The 20,612-nt window shown below is 38.3% G+C and overlaps 2 protein-coding genes across 4 annotated transcripts; both read left to right on the top strand.

Annotated features, from left to right (window-relative positions):
- Positions 1–9,190: 9,190 nt before the first annotated feature.
- Positions 9,191–14,242, top strand: LOC148427133 (cytochrome P450 3A30-like). Its single transcript, XM_088407760.1, has 13 exons — positions 9,191–9,358; positions 10,066–10,159; positions 10,249–10,301; positions 10,381–10,480; positions 10,569–10,682; positions 11,459–11,547; positions 11,629–11,777; positions 11,861–11,988; positions 12,096–12,174; positions 13,222–13,382; positions 13,451–13,677; positions 13,785–13,947; positions 14,031–14,242. The coding sequence occupies exons 1-13, from the start codon at positions 9,288–9,290 to the stop codon at positions 14,136–14,138; spliced, it is 1,536 nt and encodes a 511-aa protein (XP_088263886.1). The 5' UTR covers positions 9,191–9,287; the 3' UTR covers positions 14,139–14,242.
- A 762-nt stretch (positions 14,243–15,004) lies between these two features.
- Positions 15,005–20,091, top strand: LOC148427132 (cytochrome P450 3A40-like). 3 transcript variants are annotated; one of them, XM_088407568.1, is made up of 13 exons: positions 15,005–15,171; positions 16,201–16,294; positions 16,387–16,439; positions 16,518–16,617; positions 16,696–16,809; positions 16,925–17,013; positions 17,083–17,231; positions 17,313–17,440; positions 17,551–17,629; positions 18,062–18,222; positions 18,298–18,521; positions 18,602–18,764; positions 19,327–20,091. In XM_088407568.1, the coding sequence occupies exons 1-13, from the start codon at positions 15,086–15,088 to the stop codon at positions 19,432–19,434; spliced, it is 1,548 nt and encodes a 515-aa protein (XP_088263694.1). In that variant the 5' UTR covers positions 15,005–15,085; the 3' UTR covers positions 19,435–20,091. The 3 variants fall into 3 exon arrangements, with proteins under 3 accessions (XP_088263694.1, XP_088263693.1, XP_088263695.1); XM_088407567.1 differs by having other exon boundaries at positions 16,518–16,809; XM_088407569.1 differs by lacking the exons at positions 15,005–15,171; positions 16,201–16,294 and having other exon boundaries at positions 16,387–16,445.
- The last annotated feature ends 521 nt before the right edge of the window (positions 20,092–20,612 follow it).

Raw genomic sequence — 20,612 nt, 5'->3', positions numbered from 1 at the left:
TTCTCGGTCAAGATGAGCTAAATACAGAGACCTTTTGGGCAATTATCCCCACTCGCACATAAATAACAATGTTGTTTCGAACTGATTACAACAGCTGTTGTCCTCTTTCGAAGCTGGGAGCCTACTCATAAAAGAACTACGGTTGAGGGAAAATGACGTTGGTGCACTTCTAGTTAACAAGCAATCAATGAGATGGTCATCAAGGCGTGTTAGTCCAAAGCAAGCCAGCATGTCCTGACAAGTGTTTGACTGGAGAGCAGTGTGTCTTTGTGTGTGTGTGTGTGTGTGTGTGTGTGTGTGTCTGTTCCTCCAGTGATGTGACACTTTTATCTGCTGTCTCTTTTCTGTGCAGGGAGGAAATGAATGGCTTGCTGAGGACAACACCTGCCATGTTCTCATTTGTTAGATAAAGCATGCGCTTTGATTTACTTGCAGAGATGCTAGTTGATATAGCAATGGCATAATGTGATTCTATCGACATTACAGACATGAGCGTACTTCGGGAATATCGGTGACCCCAAAAATAACAGGATGTACCTAAATGGCCTTAAATTTAAGTAAATGATACTTCTGCATGTCATTTTCAAAACTGGAAGCTCTGCGGAATGCTTTGGCTAACGTAAGACTGCGCATAGTGTTGTACTTGTTGATACAGTACAGCGTATGATCTTATAGTTGACAAATATGCTCCAAGTAAGAAAATTTTCACTGACATCATTGAATGGTGTGACCTAGTGTCTCAGCGCCATTGTATCTGGCTGGCGTACAGCGTCATGGTGTTGCTCGCTGTTGTGTTTACTACTTTCCACTAGGACTGGGCGATATGGCCAAAAATGTCAAATCTCGATTTCCAGATCAGGGGTGCTCAATGCGTCGCCCATGGTCGACCGGTCGCCTGCTTAGTCATTTTGGTCGTCCGCATGGCATCACACACACACAAAACTGAGTCATCGCTTGATTTTGGTGTTTTTTTTTGGCTCCTGAAGGACATTTCGAACTTCATTTCCAAACGACACCGTGTGAAAGTGATTTCAGAACAGCGCCGTGTTTTTCACATCACTACCTGTTCATGCTTTGATCGAAAATTATCAAGTCGGCTGAGTGTTGTTGTGACTATACTTCCGAGAGGAATTTCAAAATAAAAGCATGCCAAGGCCATCCGTGCCATAAATTGCTTGTACCATAAGTACAGTTTATTTTGAAGTATTGTTTAGCTTCCTCACAACGTTTGGCTTTTACTATGATAAAGTGCTTGACAGGCAACGCATTGTCCCATATGTCTCTTAGCACTCCTACAGAAATGAACAGATCAGGTCCCAATTACCCGCCACACTGACACCCCACCCCGTCGATCATTGGAGGTCAGCTGCTGGAATTTGGGGCAAAAAAAGTTTAGGCAGCTCTGTTCTAGATGATTAAAAATTTTAATAGTTTGTAATGGAAGAAAGAAATCAAAAAACATTTAATTCAAGGTTTGATTTCTTTTAAAAAATAATGTTAAGAATAGTCAGATACATTCAATGAATACGGATTTTAAATTTGTTTTAAACTTATAATTCATAGCTTGTGTATTACTTCCTAAAAGCAATAGTTTATTTAAATTGCCATTTTCAGGATTAAAAAGTTGATATTTTGTCCTTAATATGAATTTTATTTGACAACTAAACTATGATCTTACACAATAATTATCTTACTAAATCATTATTCTGTACGATTAATACCTTTCAAAACACCTTTTTCTACTTGCTGTCACCTGAAAATGACCTCACCAAGGCTTGGGTAACGATCCAATCACAGCTTAGCTGGTGGTCATGTGATGTTCATGAACTGAACCGAAATTGATTGGTTGTCAATAGTTGAAAACAAGTGAAAAATGTTTTTTTTTTTTTTTTTAAGTATTAATTGTCTGTGAAAAATAGTGTAGCTATTAAGCATTGAATCCCAAAGACAAAATTGTATGTTTTTTAAGAGTCCAGTCGTTGCTGCTACCAATTTATGTACTGTATTTTTGTCGCATATATTAAATTTGAGGCTAAAAGAGTGTCCTAAAATAACTAGTACCAAAACCAGCCATTTAACCAATGTACTGTTACTGCAGGTGCACACCGCGCTGCATGGAACATACACGTGAATGGATCGCTAATTACTGTACTTTTAACTTTGCGCACTTTGCCTATTGGACGCACACATTCACACAGAAGTGTTGTCCTCACTTTTCTGGAACGCCATCTCCGTTTTTCTGCTCCGCGTGGATGTTTTTTTCCTTTTTGCGGCATGAAAAGAAGCCCTGAGAGTGGAAGATGGCATCATTGCGGATTTCACGATATAGATTGCCATTCACTGCCACTCTCATCTCTCCACGACTAAATCAATTTTGTCAAAGGAGGCAGGGGAAAGCTTTTATCTCCATGCTAGAAAGTGTAGCCCACAAAAGGCTCGCTCACGCTGAGTTCGAAGGCCAGGCTCTGAAGTGCCATGCGGAGAAGTGAGCCTTTGTAAGGGGGTTCTCAAGCCACAACCAAGGAGACCTTTCCGCTTGCCTGCTCATTTCCCCCTCCCGACCATTAGGCTGCTTGCTATCAGCCCGCCGCTAACTTTCCAGCTCTTGCCTTAAAACTCCAAAATGAAGCCTCGCCCTTGGGTCAAAATGTAGCTCAGATTAGGTGATGCAGAAATCCACAGCCTTGGCGCTTGAGGTATTTTCTTGATAGCACCCAGGGCTGTGCTTTCACACGATGAATAGATGCTTAGTTGAGGAAACACGCAAGCGTGCAATCTTTGAGTCAAACGGCGAACTCCAGGGAAATTACAATGCAAGAAAAGAGAAGGTAAAGTCATTCAGACTTATTTAAAGAAAAGCAATCAGTGACCGTGTGTTTTAGACTGATCCTGATTTCCCAACGTCAGCCTCCTCAAGGTCTCATTGTGGAAGCCAGTGTGAAACACAACAGCAAAAACTTATTTCAAATGAATAAACAAACACTGCTTTGGAAAATGCTGTGTGAGTTTGGATGAGTTAAGTTCAGTGTTGGAATTATCTATCCATCCATCCATCCATTTTCCAGAGCCGCTTATCCTCGTAAGGGTCGCAGGCTTACTGGTGCCTATCCCAGCTGGCTTTGGGCAGTTGGCAAAGGGACACCCTGAAATGGTTGCCAGCCAATCGCAGGGCACACAGAGACGGACCTTTTGGAATTACACTTTGACACCTTGTTTGAGGCATGTTGAAAATAATTGTCGGTCGGTGTGTGAAACGTGCCACTGCATTGAGTGGGTGTTGATAATCAGTGGAAACGAAATGAATAAATGAAAGTGGAAGAACACTAAAAAAAAATGTCAAAGATAATAGAAGATCATATCGGCACGAAAACTAAATCCTTTCGTGACCACATCCACAACAAAGCATTTTGTTTAGATTTTTTAAAATCTAAAGTCTTTTAGTTTAGCATGTCTTTCCTTTGCTTTGAAATGTCTTTGAAATGTCTTTTGTTTGGAAATATATGTAAATGTTCTCAGATTTATGATGGCTGTATTGGCCCCACACATTTCAAACCGGGCTTAAAAGTGTCAAGTCGATTCTCTTGCGTCTTTCAAAACTGCCCGGCACTCACCGTGCTGCTTTGATGAGGCAACACCTTGAATCAGCACTTTGTACTTTTTTTGGACTGTCCACTTGACTTTCAAGAAATAAGTGACTTGCTTGAGGGGAGAGTTGTAACCAAACATATTTTTCTGACATGTTGACAAGTGATGCTTGTGAATGTGCGTGTGTATGCGTTTTGATTAATCCTCAGCCTTTAGTGAGCAGCCAGTCAGACGGTGACATCCTGAACCCGGGCGCCTACCCAAAACAACAGTAAAAGCCTTTTAAAATATCCAAGGATGGATTAAGAGATTAAGAATTCCAAGCAGCTTTAACACATTACAAAATGCTCTCTTTATTGAGGAGCAATGTTTATATGACCCGAAAGGGCCCACAGCTCCAAAAGTAGCCAAAACACGTACCGAATTTTCCGTACCGTATGATACAAAGCAATACCTTTTATCAAAAATTGACAGTGCGCCTTGAGTGTGCAAGGAGTCCCAATATCTGTAAAATCTTATTGTGTGACTTTGGGAAGCCCTCCGCTGACATGGTACGTACACTAGCAGCGATAAACCAATAAAAGAACATTCCATCATGCGTGCAGTTCTTGTAACAAATCATTGAACTTTCTGTAATACGTGCAAATCGTACACTGGCAGTGATAAACCAATCAGAGAACATTTCGTATTAAATGCAGTACGTACTCTGGCAACGATAAACCAATAAGAGAACATTACGTGCCATATGATACAGTGCATGTTGTATGGGTTAAGTACGGATATAGACTCCATAAATGAGACAGCACGAAATAATATGTTACAGAAAAAAAATGTACACACATTGGTTCATCAGGCTGCGCAGCTGCTTGAATCCTAAGTAAACAGGCAGAAATTGGCCTGTGCTATTTTAAGATAAGCAAGAAAATGTATTCACAATGAAGAAGGCGGAAGATAACGCAGAAACATGTCAGGTAGTTAAAATTTTTAAGATTTCAACATTTTTATTTTTAAATCTCTCACTGTGTGATAAGAAGGAAAACAGTTGATCATAAACTATAGACAGTATGAAGGTTGTTCAAGGATTATTTTAACTTTTTGCCTTTATATACACTAACTAGTGCTTTCACTTGGCTGGTATGCAGCGGTACAGCATACAAGGATTTCAAAATTTTAGCTTCTTGCGCGTATTTATTTATATAAGTAATTTTAGAATACAGCACAAGTTTCCAATACCAGCTAGTCGCTAATGGAAGTGTTGACGTACCACAGTTGGCACGGGTCATGAGGTGCATTAAATTGCATTTGGATAGTTCATATTCAGGCAGAGTTTATTTACCGTTTCTTCTTTATCATTACCTATTAAAGATTTATTTAATGATTTAACATCATGATCTGCTGTTACCCACAGTCTAATTTACCTGGCAACAATTGAATAAGGGGAGTACCGTCATTTTTTTTTTTAATATATAATTAACACTGGTATTATTATTTACTATGCACACATCCTGTTTCCATAAATATATCATGAGCAAATTCTGTGGCTCTGTCTTTCAAAACAAAGCAAATCAAAGTTGTTCAAAGAATCAAACTGAATGCACAAAACCTACTGTAGTCACAGTGTTAAAAAAATAGTTGTTTTTTACAACTACGATTGAATTAATCTCACCAGTTAATGCTTTAACTGATAAAAACAGATTTTCTAAAATGAAGATGGTTACAGGAAGCTGCTCAGCCATGATGAACGTCATCTTGGCACTGCATTGAGCTGGGATTTAAAAAGTCTTTGAAAAGGCAAGTGAAGCATGTGGATTTGGTGGATTGAATGATTTAACACGCACTACCGATGGTCTTCACCTCCTTCAAATTGAGGCTCTATGGATGTTTTACTAAATCCCTCCTCTCTTCTGGAAAAAAATAAAAAAATAATTCCCGAGCATTTTCAGTCGGCCCAAACATCAGAAGTTTCCGGCCTGTCATAATTCCAATTCTTTTTCATGTTTCACGAGGGTGTAAAATCCACTCAATCACTGTGTGCGTGTGTCCTGTGTACTTGTTACCCGGAGCTATTTTCTGTAAAATGTTCCTTTTCATCACAGCAGCTTGCTCGCTTGAGCAAGCATATTTCTCGGAAAGTGTCCAGCTGACAAGGTACATGATTTCCTCTCCAACTTAATGGGATGGATTGGACAACAAAGTTGACATTGAACAAGTGAACGTGACTCCGGAAGCAGTCTCACTGTCTCCATCTTCAAACGTGAACATTTCATCCCTCAACCTTCCACTCGCCCTTCAGTTTTAGCACTTAACTGTGAAAAATAAAAAAGCTGAGTCTGGTTCTCATTCCCGTGTCAAAAATAAAATTTGTGGAAGAGTATAAAGGCGAGTTATATTGTGTCACGTCACAATGATGCAGGGTTGTGACTTTGCAGTAGCACAGTGGGGACAAAGTCACATTACTCAGCTCCCCAGGGTGAGGGCGGGGGGGGGCATTATCTGTTTCTGGAACTGCAGTGTTGGGCAGATTAGATCCAAAGATCTGCACAAATTTTGGTATTGATATTAACCAATCCCTACTCAACAGCAGTTTTCCTCTCCTGCATGCACAACTACAAATACAGTGGTGTTTTGAGATACAAGAGTGAAGTATACAGTATGTCCGTTTTGAACGTGTATAAAATAACATGACATGCAAGTACTACAATTTCTTGGCTAATCATTCGAAATATACTGTACTTATGGTACAAATAACGTATGACACTGACAGCATAGGTACGCTTTTATTTTAAAATTCTTTCCCGATGCACAGTCACAACAGAACTCAACCAAATTGATCATCTGTGGCTCCCTGAGTGAGTACGCCCCAATGTGAGCAACATGGTTCTGAATGTTTTTTTTTCTTTTTTTTTTAAGTTCAATGTCATGCTGGTGACCAAGATAGCTAGGTGGACGACCAGTATAGCAAATTTGAATGTTGCCAAGAAAAACGCATTTGAACTTTTGACACTTTAATCTTTTAGTGGTGTGCATCTTTCAATAATCTTTTATTTTCATATACTTCGATTACAGTTTGAATCTTTTGGCAGCTGGAAATACAAGTTGAAACCTTAAATAAGTTGTTTTTGTAGAAAAAAAAGGACTTCTCTGACGAAATTCATATTTTCATCAAAACCTCAAAAGTAATCACTGCTACATATACCCGATCTTGTAAAACGGCAGCACCTATAATATTTTAAAATAAAACTTTTTTTTTTTTTTTTTTGCCATGGTACAAAAAGCTTTGCCACACTCAAAAGTGACAGAAGCACCTAAAACAATGATCTCTAGAAGGCATTCAAGAAGTGGCCAAATATAAAGTGAACGTTCATTCAGGTAAACTAAAAATACCTGGGGACAGAAACAATGGATGCAACAACTTACTGTCATTAAATTACTTTATTCACAGCACCAACTAAACACAAAAAATTAGTAACTAAAACCCTAAACTAAAACCCTTGTGGCATCGTGATTTCTCGATCAATTCCCATCTATGAATCACTGATGGTCCTTTGTGTTACTGTTAAGAGCTACAGTATTTCAGAAGAGCATCTTGAAAAGTACGCAAACACAACAGGAAAACAAACTATACGCAACACGGATTACAACTTTATATCCGTTTCCTTTTTATGAGCTAACTGGGAGTGTGGATGTGGTGCGGGATTAATAGCATTCCGTAATGGATGACCTTTGGAAAAAGGATTCTCTGCAAACGGGTCCGACTTGGCGCTTGATCTGGCAACAACCAGCGGCACAATCACAAATGTTAAACTATACTGTCCTCTGTTGGTGACTTAAATATCAGACCGTTCAACTGGTTGCATTTCACTCAAGTAATGCGTAAAAGTCAGCACAATAGTCCCCAAAAAAGATGGATAACATGGCTAAATATCAAACAAAATAACCTCTACTATAGCAAACACGTGAAGGTGACATTGCGTCATGCAGGAGGAGGTCGCAGCAGGTGCATGCTCCTCCATATTTTACAGCTGTCAGATAATGAACGAATACATTGACAAATGGACTCTTTAGAGGAGCAGGTTGTTATCAGGTACTTAAAAGTTGCCATCCAAAGAGAGGCGTCTCTTTCAATGCCACCAACTCCCCTGACAAAAGAATTTGGGTCCCATTCTTAATTAGCAGGTCCATTAATGTTCATCAGCAAACAGCTGGAGGACACACTGGCAGTCCAGATGGCATTGCACGTCACAAATTGTCCGCTCATCTAAAAATAACAGCAATCACTATATACAAGTGGCAGTGCTAAGCAAAGACTTTGCCAGACATTTTTCAGTTGGGTGGCCAGGGTGACACAACAGTGGGTAGCAAGGTTTGGCGTGCACAGTCAGGGTTTCATCAGTCAAAATCACAGCAATTTATTTTATAATATCCTCCCTTTATTTGTAGTCAATGTTGTTTCCATTTTTCAAAATTAATCGCATCCCACCCGAACTTATAAGGCATCAATAAGAAGAATCCTTACTTGATATCAGTATCAGTGACCACTCAATAAATGAATTGTCGTAATGGTATCGATCTGAAAAAAAGTGGAAGACACCCCTAATCGAAAACACTAGTGGTTTCGGAGGTTGGTATCAGTATCTATGTCTACAAGACTTGAGGTTTTGTACTGGTATTATCTGAAAAATGTCATTTCGAACATATGTTATGAAAAAAAAAAGAATAGTCATAGTAATAAAGACAGTAATAATAGTGTCAGTACTTTGCATCCGCTTCGGTGACTATTACATTTTGTAGTATTGAATTCCCCCTTAATCAAACATTCTAGTAATATCAATGCGTGGTATCAGTATTGGTAAGTACTTAAGAGTTGAATTCTTGTATTGGAATTAGTCTGAAAAAAATGTAGTAGCAAACATCCTTAATTAAAAGGACTAGTAGTATTGGTACTTGGTATCAGTATACGTGACATCTCAAGGTAGGAGTTCTTATCCTGGCATGGTCAACAAAAAGTGGTATCAAACATCCCTAATGTCTTCCAGGTACGTGACAGTGATAAAAGCATAGCTTTTAACAGTGATGATGTCATCATCTGTGAGAAAAGGTGACCTCTGAAATCATAAACATGGTGAGGTGTGTCTCCGGAAGAGGCAGTGATTACTCTTTGACTCCAGATTGCATGCTAGCAAACAGCGCAGTCATGCTGAAAGAACTGTGTAATATCAGATCAAAGTTCAGTCAACAAGGCAATTTATTTCTTTATGAACAATTAATCAATTGTTATATGGCTGAATATCACAAAGTTGACATTAACTGGACAGGTGCTTGTTGAGCAGCTGCGTTACTGTTAACATCTTCATTAGCACAAAAAAATATTCAAAAGGCCCATCACTGCTTATGCCATTTAAGTAGATCATTCATGAAATACTAAACATGATTTTGGCAGGCTTCCCCAACTTCAATTTCCGTACAAGTTTCAAATTCTTCTTTACCAATATTTAGAATCTGATCTTACATCATCAGCCAGTTTGAGTAGACAAAAGTGTATTATGCAAGTAGTGGGCCACACCTCCCCAGACTTGGGTCCCCACTGGGCCGAAGATTGCGATGTTACATAACACGGTGTTTTTCTGTGCGCGCACCACCGAGGGAGTTTGTCTTGCCGCAGCCAGAGCGGACATTGTTGACAAGACTTGAAGTGGGACAAGATGAGCTCTTTCCTGTATTTTTCCATTGAGACCTGGACTTTAATAGCCATCTTCATTGCTCTTCTGGCACTGTAAGTCAGCTTTATGTTTACATTTTGAAAGATGGGCATTTGATTCCAGAATTAATTCCAAACTTGCTTGTGATACTTATCCTTTGATATGACTATTGTGTTGAATATCCATCCATCAATCCATCCTCGAACAAGCATCCATGCACCCAGTCACACCTGAGGACAATTTAGATTAGGAGTGTCAAACTCATTTTTTGCTTCAACTTCCCTCATTGGGTGGCTGCTGCTGGCTGCTCTAAAAAACACATCATCCTACTCACTATGTATGTAATATCAACAGCGGCCAGAAGCGGCGCTAAAAATCCAAGGATCAAGCACAAACGTATTACCTGTTAAACTAATTCTTTTCCAAAAGATTATTTCGGGTTCAGCCCACGCGGCCCAGTACCAGTTGCTCCACGGACCGGTACCGGTCTGCGGACCGGGGGTTGGGGACCACTGTCTTACACTACTGCGTTAAAGCAAAAGTAATGCATTGCAGTAATTAAAAACTATTCATAGCGAAAAATATTCATAGATATGGAAGAGATGGAAGTGATCAATATCTGCAGGGAAAAAAAAAACATTATTGCGCATTTCTTTTTTCAGACATAAATAGTGAGAAAGTGACTTATCGTAAAATCACACTGTCAAATGTTCAAATGACGTTTCAATGTAATAGCAAATATACATTATACACAATTTTGTTTTGTTTTTTTCATCTGCAGATATGGAAATGCCCCTTATGGTTTTTTCAAAAAAATAGGGGTCAAAGGTCCCAAACCTTTGCCCTTTATTGGAACATTTCTGAACTACCGACAGGTAAAACATAATCCACTACAAAATGCTACTGAATGTTGGAAGATTTGAATGTTTTTGACATGTTACTTTTTTCCCTGATTTTCCATTAGGGCGTCCATAATTTTGATGTAGAATGTTTCCAAAAGTATGGAAAAGTCTGGGGGTGAGTCTCTTGTAATGGCAAGTAAGTATGTGTGTTGATGCTAAATATTTACTTAACGCAACTTAATGTTTGCTGTAAGGTTGTATGATGGCCGACAGCCGCTCATGGCTATCATGGACACATCTATGATCAAGACCATCTTGGTCAAGGAGTGTTATTCTGTGTTCACCAACAGACGGGTAAGAACAGGACAATCAAGTCAAACAGGAATTGTAGTAGAACAACACCAAGCAAAAACAACTCATTCCCTCACTATTTGATGTTTAGGATATTGGCCTCAATGGACCTTTAAAGGACGCCGTCTCAATAGTGGAAGATGAGGATTGGAAGAGGATCCGCAGCGTCCTCTCGCCCTCATTCACAAGTGGGCGTCTGAAAGAGGTAAATACAGTAAAAGGATAAAAGTCATTTTATCTTGAATGAGCATGTTATTGTTATTATTTTAATGGTTGCTGTTACACAGTTCAGGGACCCAAGTTGAAATCCATCTCATTTGTACACCAATTTGCACATTTTTCATCATTCGATTTTCTTTTTCCACTGATTTTTGTCAATCAACTACTCTGCCACCTTACCAACGTCAAGGCATTCCAACATTTCCCACCATGTGGATTATGTTTTTCCTCATTCCTAATATTCACACCTTTCTATACAACATATCCGACTAAATTACTTGTACTATTTGACCTATTCAAACCATTCCAACTTTAAACCCTTTAACTCATCCATACGCAAAATAATTTCAAAATAAAATAAAAAATGCATTGAATCTTTTTGTTTTCTTTCCTCCAGTTTGCACAGTTTTTGACTACTTCAAACCATTCCAACATTCTTGTTTTATCTGTAATTTTATTTTATCATGTTGCATGTATAAACTTTTTTTTTTTTACAACATTCGATTTTTTCTGACTGATTACAAACCCAAATTTCAAATACCAATGTCTTGAGATAAGCAAAACATCAATGATTGTTCAGAATTCCATATCATTCATGATCTATCCACATGATTGCACATTGTTCAGTACCATTACATATCATTCAAAATCATTCAGCTGTATTCCACAACATTCCAAATATTTTTTCATTCAGCTTTATGTGTTCACGAGCAATTCCCCGAACATTTATTCACCTAGTTGTCACACGTTTTTCTTTTGCAGATGTATTCAATCATGCTGCAACACTCTCGCACTTTGATCCAGAGCCTTCAAAAGAAATTGAATGCTGATGAGGTCATTGACGTCAAAGAGTGAGTTGGATTTGTTTTTTTGTTTTTTGTTTTTGTTTTTTTTAACAGTGTTCTTATGATGCAACACAAAATGTTTTGCAGTGTTTTTGGACCTTACAGTATGGATGTTGTGACCAGCACTGCTTTCAGTGTGGACATTGACTCTCTTAACCGTCCTGCTGATCCTTTTGTGGCAAACATTAAGAAAATGACCAAGTTTGACTTCTTGAATCCTATGCTTGTGCTTATAGGTGGGTTCCATACATTACAAGTCTCTCCATATCTCTCTCTGGCCCTTTTTTATACCAGTATTTTTTTTTCCTCCTGATCTCAGTTCTCTTTCCATTTCTGCGGCCACTGATGGAGAAGATGGAAGTGTCCTTCTTCCCGGCTGATGTGTTGAATTTCTTCTATAACTTCCTACAGACCATCAAATCTGATCGAAACAAAAACAGCAGCAAAGTAATTTAGCCACAATATTTGTGTGGCTTTTGTGTATTTATGTAATATTCAGCATTCACATTCATCCTAATCCCAAACCTAACCAAAATGCATATCTCGCCTGACAGAACCGAGTAGATTTCATGCAGCTAATGGTGGACGCTCAGATTTCGGAATCCAGCATAGAAGACAACAAAAACCAGAAAGGTAGGGGAAAATTTCAAGCAATACCGCACATACATTGATCTGTGGTGCCCAAAAATGGGTGCAGAAGCCAGTACCAGTCCATTGGCTTATTGTTACCAGTAAAAACAAGAAATGGCATATTACAATGGATATGGATGCAGCTACCCTTAGCAGCAAATAGTTCAAGCAAATAGTTCTAAATATGACACGTGGTTTTAGGCACAAAAAAAAAAACTAGAAGTTGGGACGTGACCTATGCAAATTGGGCTGGTTATATTCATGGTGACTCGGGATTAGGCATGGAACAATATCAGATTCTGACGGTATGATAACTTTGGGCTAAAATATCACAGTATCGTAGTATATCGGTATTGAAAATACAGCTCTTAAATATATATTTTTTAAGTATTTATTTTTTGGTCGCCATTTTTCTAGGTTACATGAACTGTTTTATTTTCAAACAATATATGTAATACGGCATTTGTTAACATAACATTTACCATGCACAATAATATTAAAAAGAATAAATGTACATGCACAATATTTTAAAAAATGATTGATTTGAAATGAACTACTGTCGGGTGATAGTAATTAATTACACTTCATATATGATGTATATTAATAATACAATGTGGATTGTGTTGTTTTATCTCAACGAGGATTTGCTTTCTTGCCATAAAAATGCTCCAAGTAGCATAAACATGTTTGCCACGTTAGCCGTGCCTGATTTGAAATTAACTATTCTTGAGTGATAGTAGTTTATTACAACTCCATTACTGTGTATTAATTATTAGAACAATGTGGATTCTGTCATTTTATGTCGACGAGAGTTCACTTACTTGCCATAAAAATGCTCCAAGTAGCATAAACATGTTAGCCACGTTAGCTGCGACCGACTTGAAATGAACTACCATTGAGTGATAGTAGATTTGGACGGTTTTCAATAACCCTGACTTTCAAAATTGCGATATATTGCCACTACGGTCATCGGCCCACGCCTACTCGGGACACAAGGGATGAAACCAAGAATGGTCACCAAAGTTTGATCACATGGTATTTGTGTTGCAGGTTTGACTGACCACGAAATCCTCTCCCAGGCCATGATCTTCATCTTTGCCGGCTACGAAACAAGCAGCAGCTCAATGTGCTTTTTAGCCTACAACCTAGCAACCAACCCTGACATCCAGAAGGCCTTGCAAGACGAGATTGATGAAACCTTTCCAAACAAGGTCACTTCTCCAACTTTATTGTAGCTTGACATCAACCAGTCTCACAAATGAACTTTCCATCAATTTAGATGAGGCCAAGCTATGACGAACTGATGCAGATGGAATACCTGGATATGGTGATGAACGAGTCAGCCAGGCTGTACCCTATCGCAAACCGACTGGAGAGGGTGGCGAAGTCATCCGTGGAAGTCTCTGGCGTTACAATTCCAAAGGGAACTGTTGTAATGGTACCGGTTTACGCTCTTCACCGTGATCCTTCTCTGTGGCCCGAACCGGACTCGTTCAAACCTGAAAGGTACGAGAATGAATGACATTCATCGCAGTCCTTTTTTTGGCAGCTGACCTAGTTTAGACTAGGTTTCTGGAATTGGTTGTGTCGTTTGTTTTGTGTTTGTTTTTTAGGTTCAGCAAAGAGAACAAGGACAACATGGATCCATATGCCTACTTGCCATTTGGAGCAGGACCAAGAAACTGCATTGGCATGCGATTTGCTCTCCTGATGATGAAGTTGGCCTTAGTGGAGGTCTTGCAGCACTTCAGCTTTGTCCCCTGCAAAGAAACGGACGTGCGTGGACAATTTTAGTCATTTTCAAGCTGTGTCTCATTTTTTATTTGGTCTCATTTAATTATGTTTTTCTATTCATCTAGATTCCAATGGAATTAGCAAGAGATGGATTCACATCACCCAAGAAACCCATCAAACTAAAACTTGTGCCAAGAGTGACTAAAGCAGATTGTACTTCAAATGAAATCTGATTATATCGTTAGAAAAAAAGAAAAGCGATTCACTGAATCCCTCTTTGTTGTCCAATAATGTATGTACAGTGCACTTTGAAATAAAATTTCAGCAAACAATGTGATACTTGGTGTCCACATAGTCTTTCTGAACCAATGGTGTGCTGATAGATTTAACTGTTGTCAAGTTTTTGTTATATGGCATTAAATTTGAATGGAGATCTGTTTACTTCCATTTTTTAGCCGAGATTTCTATGAAACATCATCCAAGAGAAACCATTTTTTGGAGAATCTTTAAGCTGACACCAGAGATCGTGGAAGACATGATGGAAGTCCTTGATCTGCACAACTGGGACATCAGCCACTTTTCAAATTTCCTATTTGATTTCGTCAAGTCAAATTTTGGGAAATGATTTGAGTACCTAGCATGGTAATTTATACATGAGCTACATCCATGACATTCCATGTCTGGCGGCTATTAGAAACAGACAATTACAGTAAAAAATATTAAATAAATAAAAAATGAAGGTTACATGTGAGATGGTTATAGAAATATTTCCGTTTACGAAGGGCTTTTCAGATTGTGATGCCACAAAAACTACTCTTCATTCATTGTCGTCATGAGAAAATCACAATAGAGACCTTATATTTTGGATATTTTTAACAAGTGTATCTCTATACTAAACTGTACTTTTTTTCCAAGAAATTCTGTGATCATCTGGTGGGAGGTTTTTCAAAAATTAGACCAACTAACAAGGAATGACCCCCTCACCATCTTCTAAATCATAATGTGACCATCATTATTGACTTTGAGACAGTAGGATATTATGCAAGTATTATGCCACGCCTACCTGGCTCTTGTCCCACTGGGTCGATGGTTGTGGTATGTTACGCAACAAGTTGTTTTTCGCCACAAACACTCTTGAAGAAGTTGACTTGCTGCGACCTGCAGGAACACATTTGAGAAGATGTGTGCGGAAAAGATGAGCTTTTTCCTATATTTCTCCATCGAGACGTGGACTTTAATAGCCATTTTCATTGCTCTTCTGGCACTGTAAGTCAAATTCTTTTACTTTTTTTTTTTACTTTGGATAAGGAAAGTTAAATGTTTGATGCCATAACAAATTCTTGACTTGTCTGTGAAACATCTTCTTACACAAAATGGACATGATGTGTGGTAGATCTATTGTAATGACTTTCAGTGGTCTCTTTAAAAAAACGGAATTATTTGCCCCACAGCGGGTTAAATGAGGACATTGCTTTCATGACATCAAGTTAGATCGACACTGAAGTGAGATAGCAAATCACCTAATCACAAATGACCGGATCTGCTTTGACTGTAAATAAAGGTTACAAACGGTACTTTTTCCCCCTTAGTTAATGACTTTCATAGCATTTTAAAATCATGTTATTGCACTGCACAGTCTTTATCCTTATTATTCTTTATTCTAATTTTTGTTTAAGGGCTTAACCTTAGAGATTGATTTGAATTTCATAAGGCATTGAAAAAATATCTGCTAACTCAATTGCTTTTATTTTCTGTGACAGCTGAACTCTGCTCACTTTGCAACCATTCTTAGAAGAGTCACTGACACAAACATGGGCGTTTACATAGTTTTACTTTAGAAGTTGCTTTACGGCTAATTGGGAAATAAAAAAGCTGTATCCTTTCAAATGTGACTTGCTGTATTCAATCATCAGTGTAAGTTGGGCTTTTTTTGAAAAATGTTCAGTAAATAAACATCTGCAAGGATGAGTGAGATTTGATAATTTTGTTCAACTGTTTTACAGGAAAAGAATAATTTAAAAAAATTAAACCTTTACAACGGTTTGTAACATATTTTATTTGAGGATTTTATGGTAATTCCAAGATTTTACCTCAGATAATAGTACTTTTAATTGTATATTTTTTCAGTTTGTAAATGTGTTTAAATATTGATCGTATTATTACAATGATACACACAATGAGGTGCCTTGTACCATTTATGAAATGCCTTGACATTACACTTGACTTCAAATATATTGTGAGAGGGTGGCTTATTTTTGGCTTTAATTTTTAATTTGATGTGAAAAAAATCTGCAGATATGGAAATGCCCCTTATGGATTTTTCAAGAAACTAGGAATAAAAGGCCCCAAACCATTGCCCTTCATTGGAACGTTTCTGAACTACCGGCAGGTACATCATATTCAGCCACATAATGACAGAATTTTGGAAAATTTGAATGTTTTTGATGTATAACTATATATTTTTTTTCCATTTTCGATTAGGGCATCCATTATTTTGACCAGGAATGTTTCCAAAAGTATGGAAAAGTGTGGGGGTGAGTGTATGTAATTGCAAGTAAGTATGCGCGTTGATACCAAATATTTGCTTGATGTGTGCTGATGTTTGCTGTAAGGTTGTATGATGGCAGACACCCTGTCTTAGCTATCATGGACACAGCTATGATCAAAACCATTTTGGTCAAGGAATGTTATTCTGTCTTCACTAACAGACGGGTAAGAAGAGGACATTCAAGTTTAACAGGAATTGCAAAAGAACAACATAACATAAAATTCGATTTTTTGGGGGGGCAGGATCTTGGAATAAATGGACCTTTAAAGGATGCCGTATCACTTGCAGAGGATGAGGACTGGAAGAGGATTCGCACCGTACTCTCACCGTCATTCACTAGTGGGCGCCTGAAAGAGGTTTAAAAAAAAACAAAAGAAAAATTGTTTTTTTTTTTTTTTCTCAAATGAGTGCCATTTGTTTTCTCACTATTATCTTTCTATGTAATTAATTGAACCATACATGTTTTTGCAGATGTATTCAATCATGCTGCAGTATTCTAATACTTTGATCCAGAGTCTTCAAAAGAAAGTGGACGCTGATGAAGTCATTGATGTCAAAGAGTGAGTTGGGATTTTTTGTTTTTTTTTAATTTGCATGGTTCTTATGACGCAATGTGAAATGTTTTGCAGTGTGTTTGGACCTTACAGTATGGACGTTGTGACCAGCACCGCTTTCAGTGTGGACATTGACTCTATTAACCGTCCTGCTGATCCATTTGTGGCAAACATTAAGAAAATGACAAAGTTTGACGTATTGAATCCTCTAATTGTGCTCGTTGGTAGGTGCAATACTCCGTTGGTTCTCCCTCTCTCTCCCCCCACCCCGTTTTCATCAGTAAATCTTTTCCTTCTGATCACAGTTCTCTTTCCATTTCTGGGGTCTCTGATCGAGAAGATGAGAGTATCCGTCTTCCCCGCTGATGAGTTGGCCTTCTTCCATCAGTTCTTACAGACGGTCAAATCTGATCGAAACAAAAATAGCAACAAAGTAATTTAGTCAGGAGACAATCAGTTTGAAGCCAGTCACTGCATTTATTTCTATCCTATTTAGAAATCAAATTACTCACTATGAACTAAAGTCGTTCTCTTGCTTGGCAGAATCGGGTAGATTTCATGCAGCTGATGATGGACTCTCAGGTTTCTGAATCTAGCAAGGAAACGGCAAACAACCAGAAAGGTAGGGGGTTAAAAAAAAAAAAAACACAAAAAAAACAATATACAGAACTTTTGTTGAAACGGTTATCCTCAACCTCTGGCAAGTGGTCCAATACAATAAAAATGAGGTCCCTTAATGTGCAGTCATGTACAGGTACACGGTGTGTCCTACATTAAACCAATAATATTGAAACATCCATTCTATAGCCGTTTAACATAAGTAAGTAAACATTGTTTTACATTTCTATTATGGTTTTATTATTTTGTCTGGAGTTAGATGCAACTTCATGTTCAAGAATATTTGCAAACCATTCCTTTGAGTTTTCCAGTCTAAAATCTTCCGTGCTGCCCTATTACCCGTTACGTATCACAACTTGTTTCAAGGAACATTGGTGGGTTTTATTTGATTAGCTAATAACGTTTACCATTTGATCACATCGTATTCGTGTTGCAGGTCTGAGTGACCACGAAATCCTCTCTCAGGCCGTGGTATTCATTTTTGCTGGCTACGAAACCACCAGCAGCTCATTGGGCTTCCTGGCTTACAACCTCGCAACCCACCCTGACGTCCAAAAGAAATTGCAAAAGGAGATTGATGAAACAATTCCAAACAAGGTCTCATCTTCAACTTTGTTGTATCTCGTGATCAACTGGCTTAGTGTACCACAGCTACACTTTCTATCACTTTAGGTTCGGCCAAGCTATGAAGATCTGATGCAGATGGAATATCTGGATATGGTGGTGAACGAGACAGCCAGGCTGTACCCTATAAACAGACTGGAGAGGGTAGCTAAGTCATCCGTGGAAGTCTGTGGTGTGACCATTCCTAAAGGAACTGCTGTTATAATTCCGGTTTACGCTCTCCACCGTGACCCTTCGCTGTGGCCAGAACCGGACCAATTCAAACCTGAAAGGTACAAATATGAATGGTATGGGAGAGGAAATAAGCACAGCAATTGGCCCAAATGGGTTTTTGTCGTTTCCTGTTTTTTAGGTTCAGCAAAGAGAACAAATGCAACATGGATCCGTACGCCTTCTTGCCTTTTGGAGCAGGGCCAAGGAACTGCATCGGCATGCGATTTGCTCTCCTGATGATTAAGTTGCCCTTAGTGGAGATCTTGCAGCGCTTCAGCTTTGTCACCTGCGAAGAAACGGAAGTGAGTCTATATATATATATATATATATATATATATATATATATATATATATATATATATATTTTTTTTTTTTTTTTTTTTTTTTTTTACTGAGACATAATTTGTAGTGAAGGAGGCCGATCTGGGACAACCCAATTTTCATGTTTTTGTGTAAGCATTTTGGAAACCTAGCAACCTTGGTTAGCTCTTGCACTTTTGCAGGCCTTTCTAGCCTGTCTTGGGCAAGAACATTATTCCACCCTTTTTTGAATAAGTTAGACCTTTATAGACATTTCTTTTTCTTAAACATACAGTCCCATACACAGCAGCCATTCTTTGAGAAAAAAAAAATCACTTAGCACCAAACTCTGGTAAATCATTGAGCAAATATTTAAGTTAGCCATTTTGTATCATTGTAAAATAAATTGCAAAGCAAAGAGCTACAGTATTATAACATATCTAGACAGGATTACAGGTAATCATTACTTGTGAAGTAAGTTCCTATCAATTAGAAACTTTTATGCAAAGTCACCTGATAAATGGAATGAATTTCATCCTTGTATTTTTTTTTTCATTTTCCTAGATTCCAATGAAGTTGTCAAAATACGGATTTACAGCACCCAAGAATCCCATCAAAGTGAAACTAGTTCCAAGAGCAGCAACAACAGATTGTACTTCAAGAGAAATCTGATAATCCAGATTTTGTTGCGTTTGGAGTTTTACCATGATTAAACCTAAAATTGCCATGTTGGTTCCAAAAGAGTCTTCAGTTTTTGTCTAACCATGTCAAGTTGTTTTTCTCCAGATAATCAAAAAATCAGCTGTCGTACATCGGAAGAGTTGATTGCGATTGGAGTCATCTGTAGCTGCTTTTGTCCACTCATAATTGAAACCCTTCGGTGAGAGGTGTGTTCATCTCCCAATGTGTCAATACTATCAATATCTGCTAAAAGAAAGCTATCTAACTAGTCATTATCTGTATTGTCTAGGTTGTTGTTGGTTTTGATTCAAGCTGTGTGTCTTGTTTTCTCATAGGTTGTTTCATGTCTTTCCCTCCCTCCCGTGAGTAGCATTCAGATCTCTAGTGTCTTATCCAGGTGTTCCTCGTTGTCTTGTTAGTTTGTTTGTATTTAGTTACCTGCTACAGTTCGATCTTTGTTGGATCATGTTCTTTGTGTTTGCTGTCAGTTCCCATGTTACAAAGTCGAGTCATGTTGTATCTTGTCGCATGTCTTTGCTTGTGGCTTTGTTATTGTTTGGAGGGGGGGGTGTTTGTATTTTTTGATGATATGTGATTGTTTGCTTTCCTTTTAGCTCTCTTGACATTAAATTGACTTTTTTGAGGGCAGTACTTCCTGGGTTCACTCGGGTCCTCACCCTTTTCACACCGCACAATACTCTGATGTGATTCAAGGAAAACTGAATCATTTCGGGGATCTGCACTCAAAAATTACTTAGAAAATATTGGCACATTTAAAAAGAATGTTCGATATATATCATTTAAAGAAGTTCTATTTAATGGGTCTTAATTGCCGTCATGTCTCATGCATTTTGAATCGAAGTTTCAGCAAACAATGGAACATAGCCCTTTTTACACATTAGTTGATGGTTTCGACAGATTCAGTCTTCAGAATTGTTACTTTCTGCAGTCTTATCCAATCAGTGACAAAAACGGCCTTTTGCCATCTGAAAAAAATATGTCCTGGGTGAATGCTTGCATGTTCTGAGCGGACTAATTGGCTCATGCATGCTTCTATCTTCAGTTGACGTGAGTATTGTAGGGTTTTTGAAAAGACTCACTCAAAAGAGCATCGAACAGCTGCAGCTTACTCAAAACACTGCCGTTTGTACTCTGTTTGGAACAAAGAG

Source organism: Hippichthys cyanospilos, chromosome 2, assembly GCF_059441005.1.
Source record: "Hippichthys cyanospilos isolate Australia breed blue-spotted pipefish chromosome 2, RoL_Hcya_1.0, whole genome shotgun sequence".
Classification (NCBI taxonomy): Eukaryota; Metazoa; Chordata; class Actinopteri; order Syngnathiformes; family Syngnathidae; genus Hippichthys; species Hippichthys cyanospilos.
Note: the sequence above shows the minus strand (reverse complement) of the source record. Positions and strands in the feature narration are given on the sequence as shown.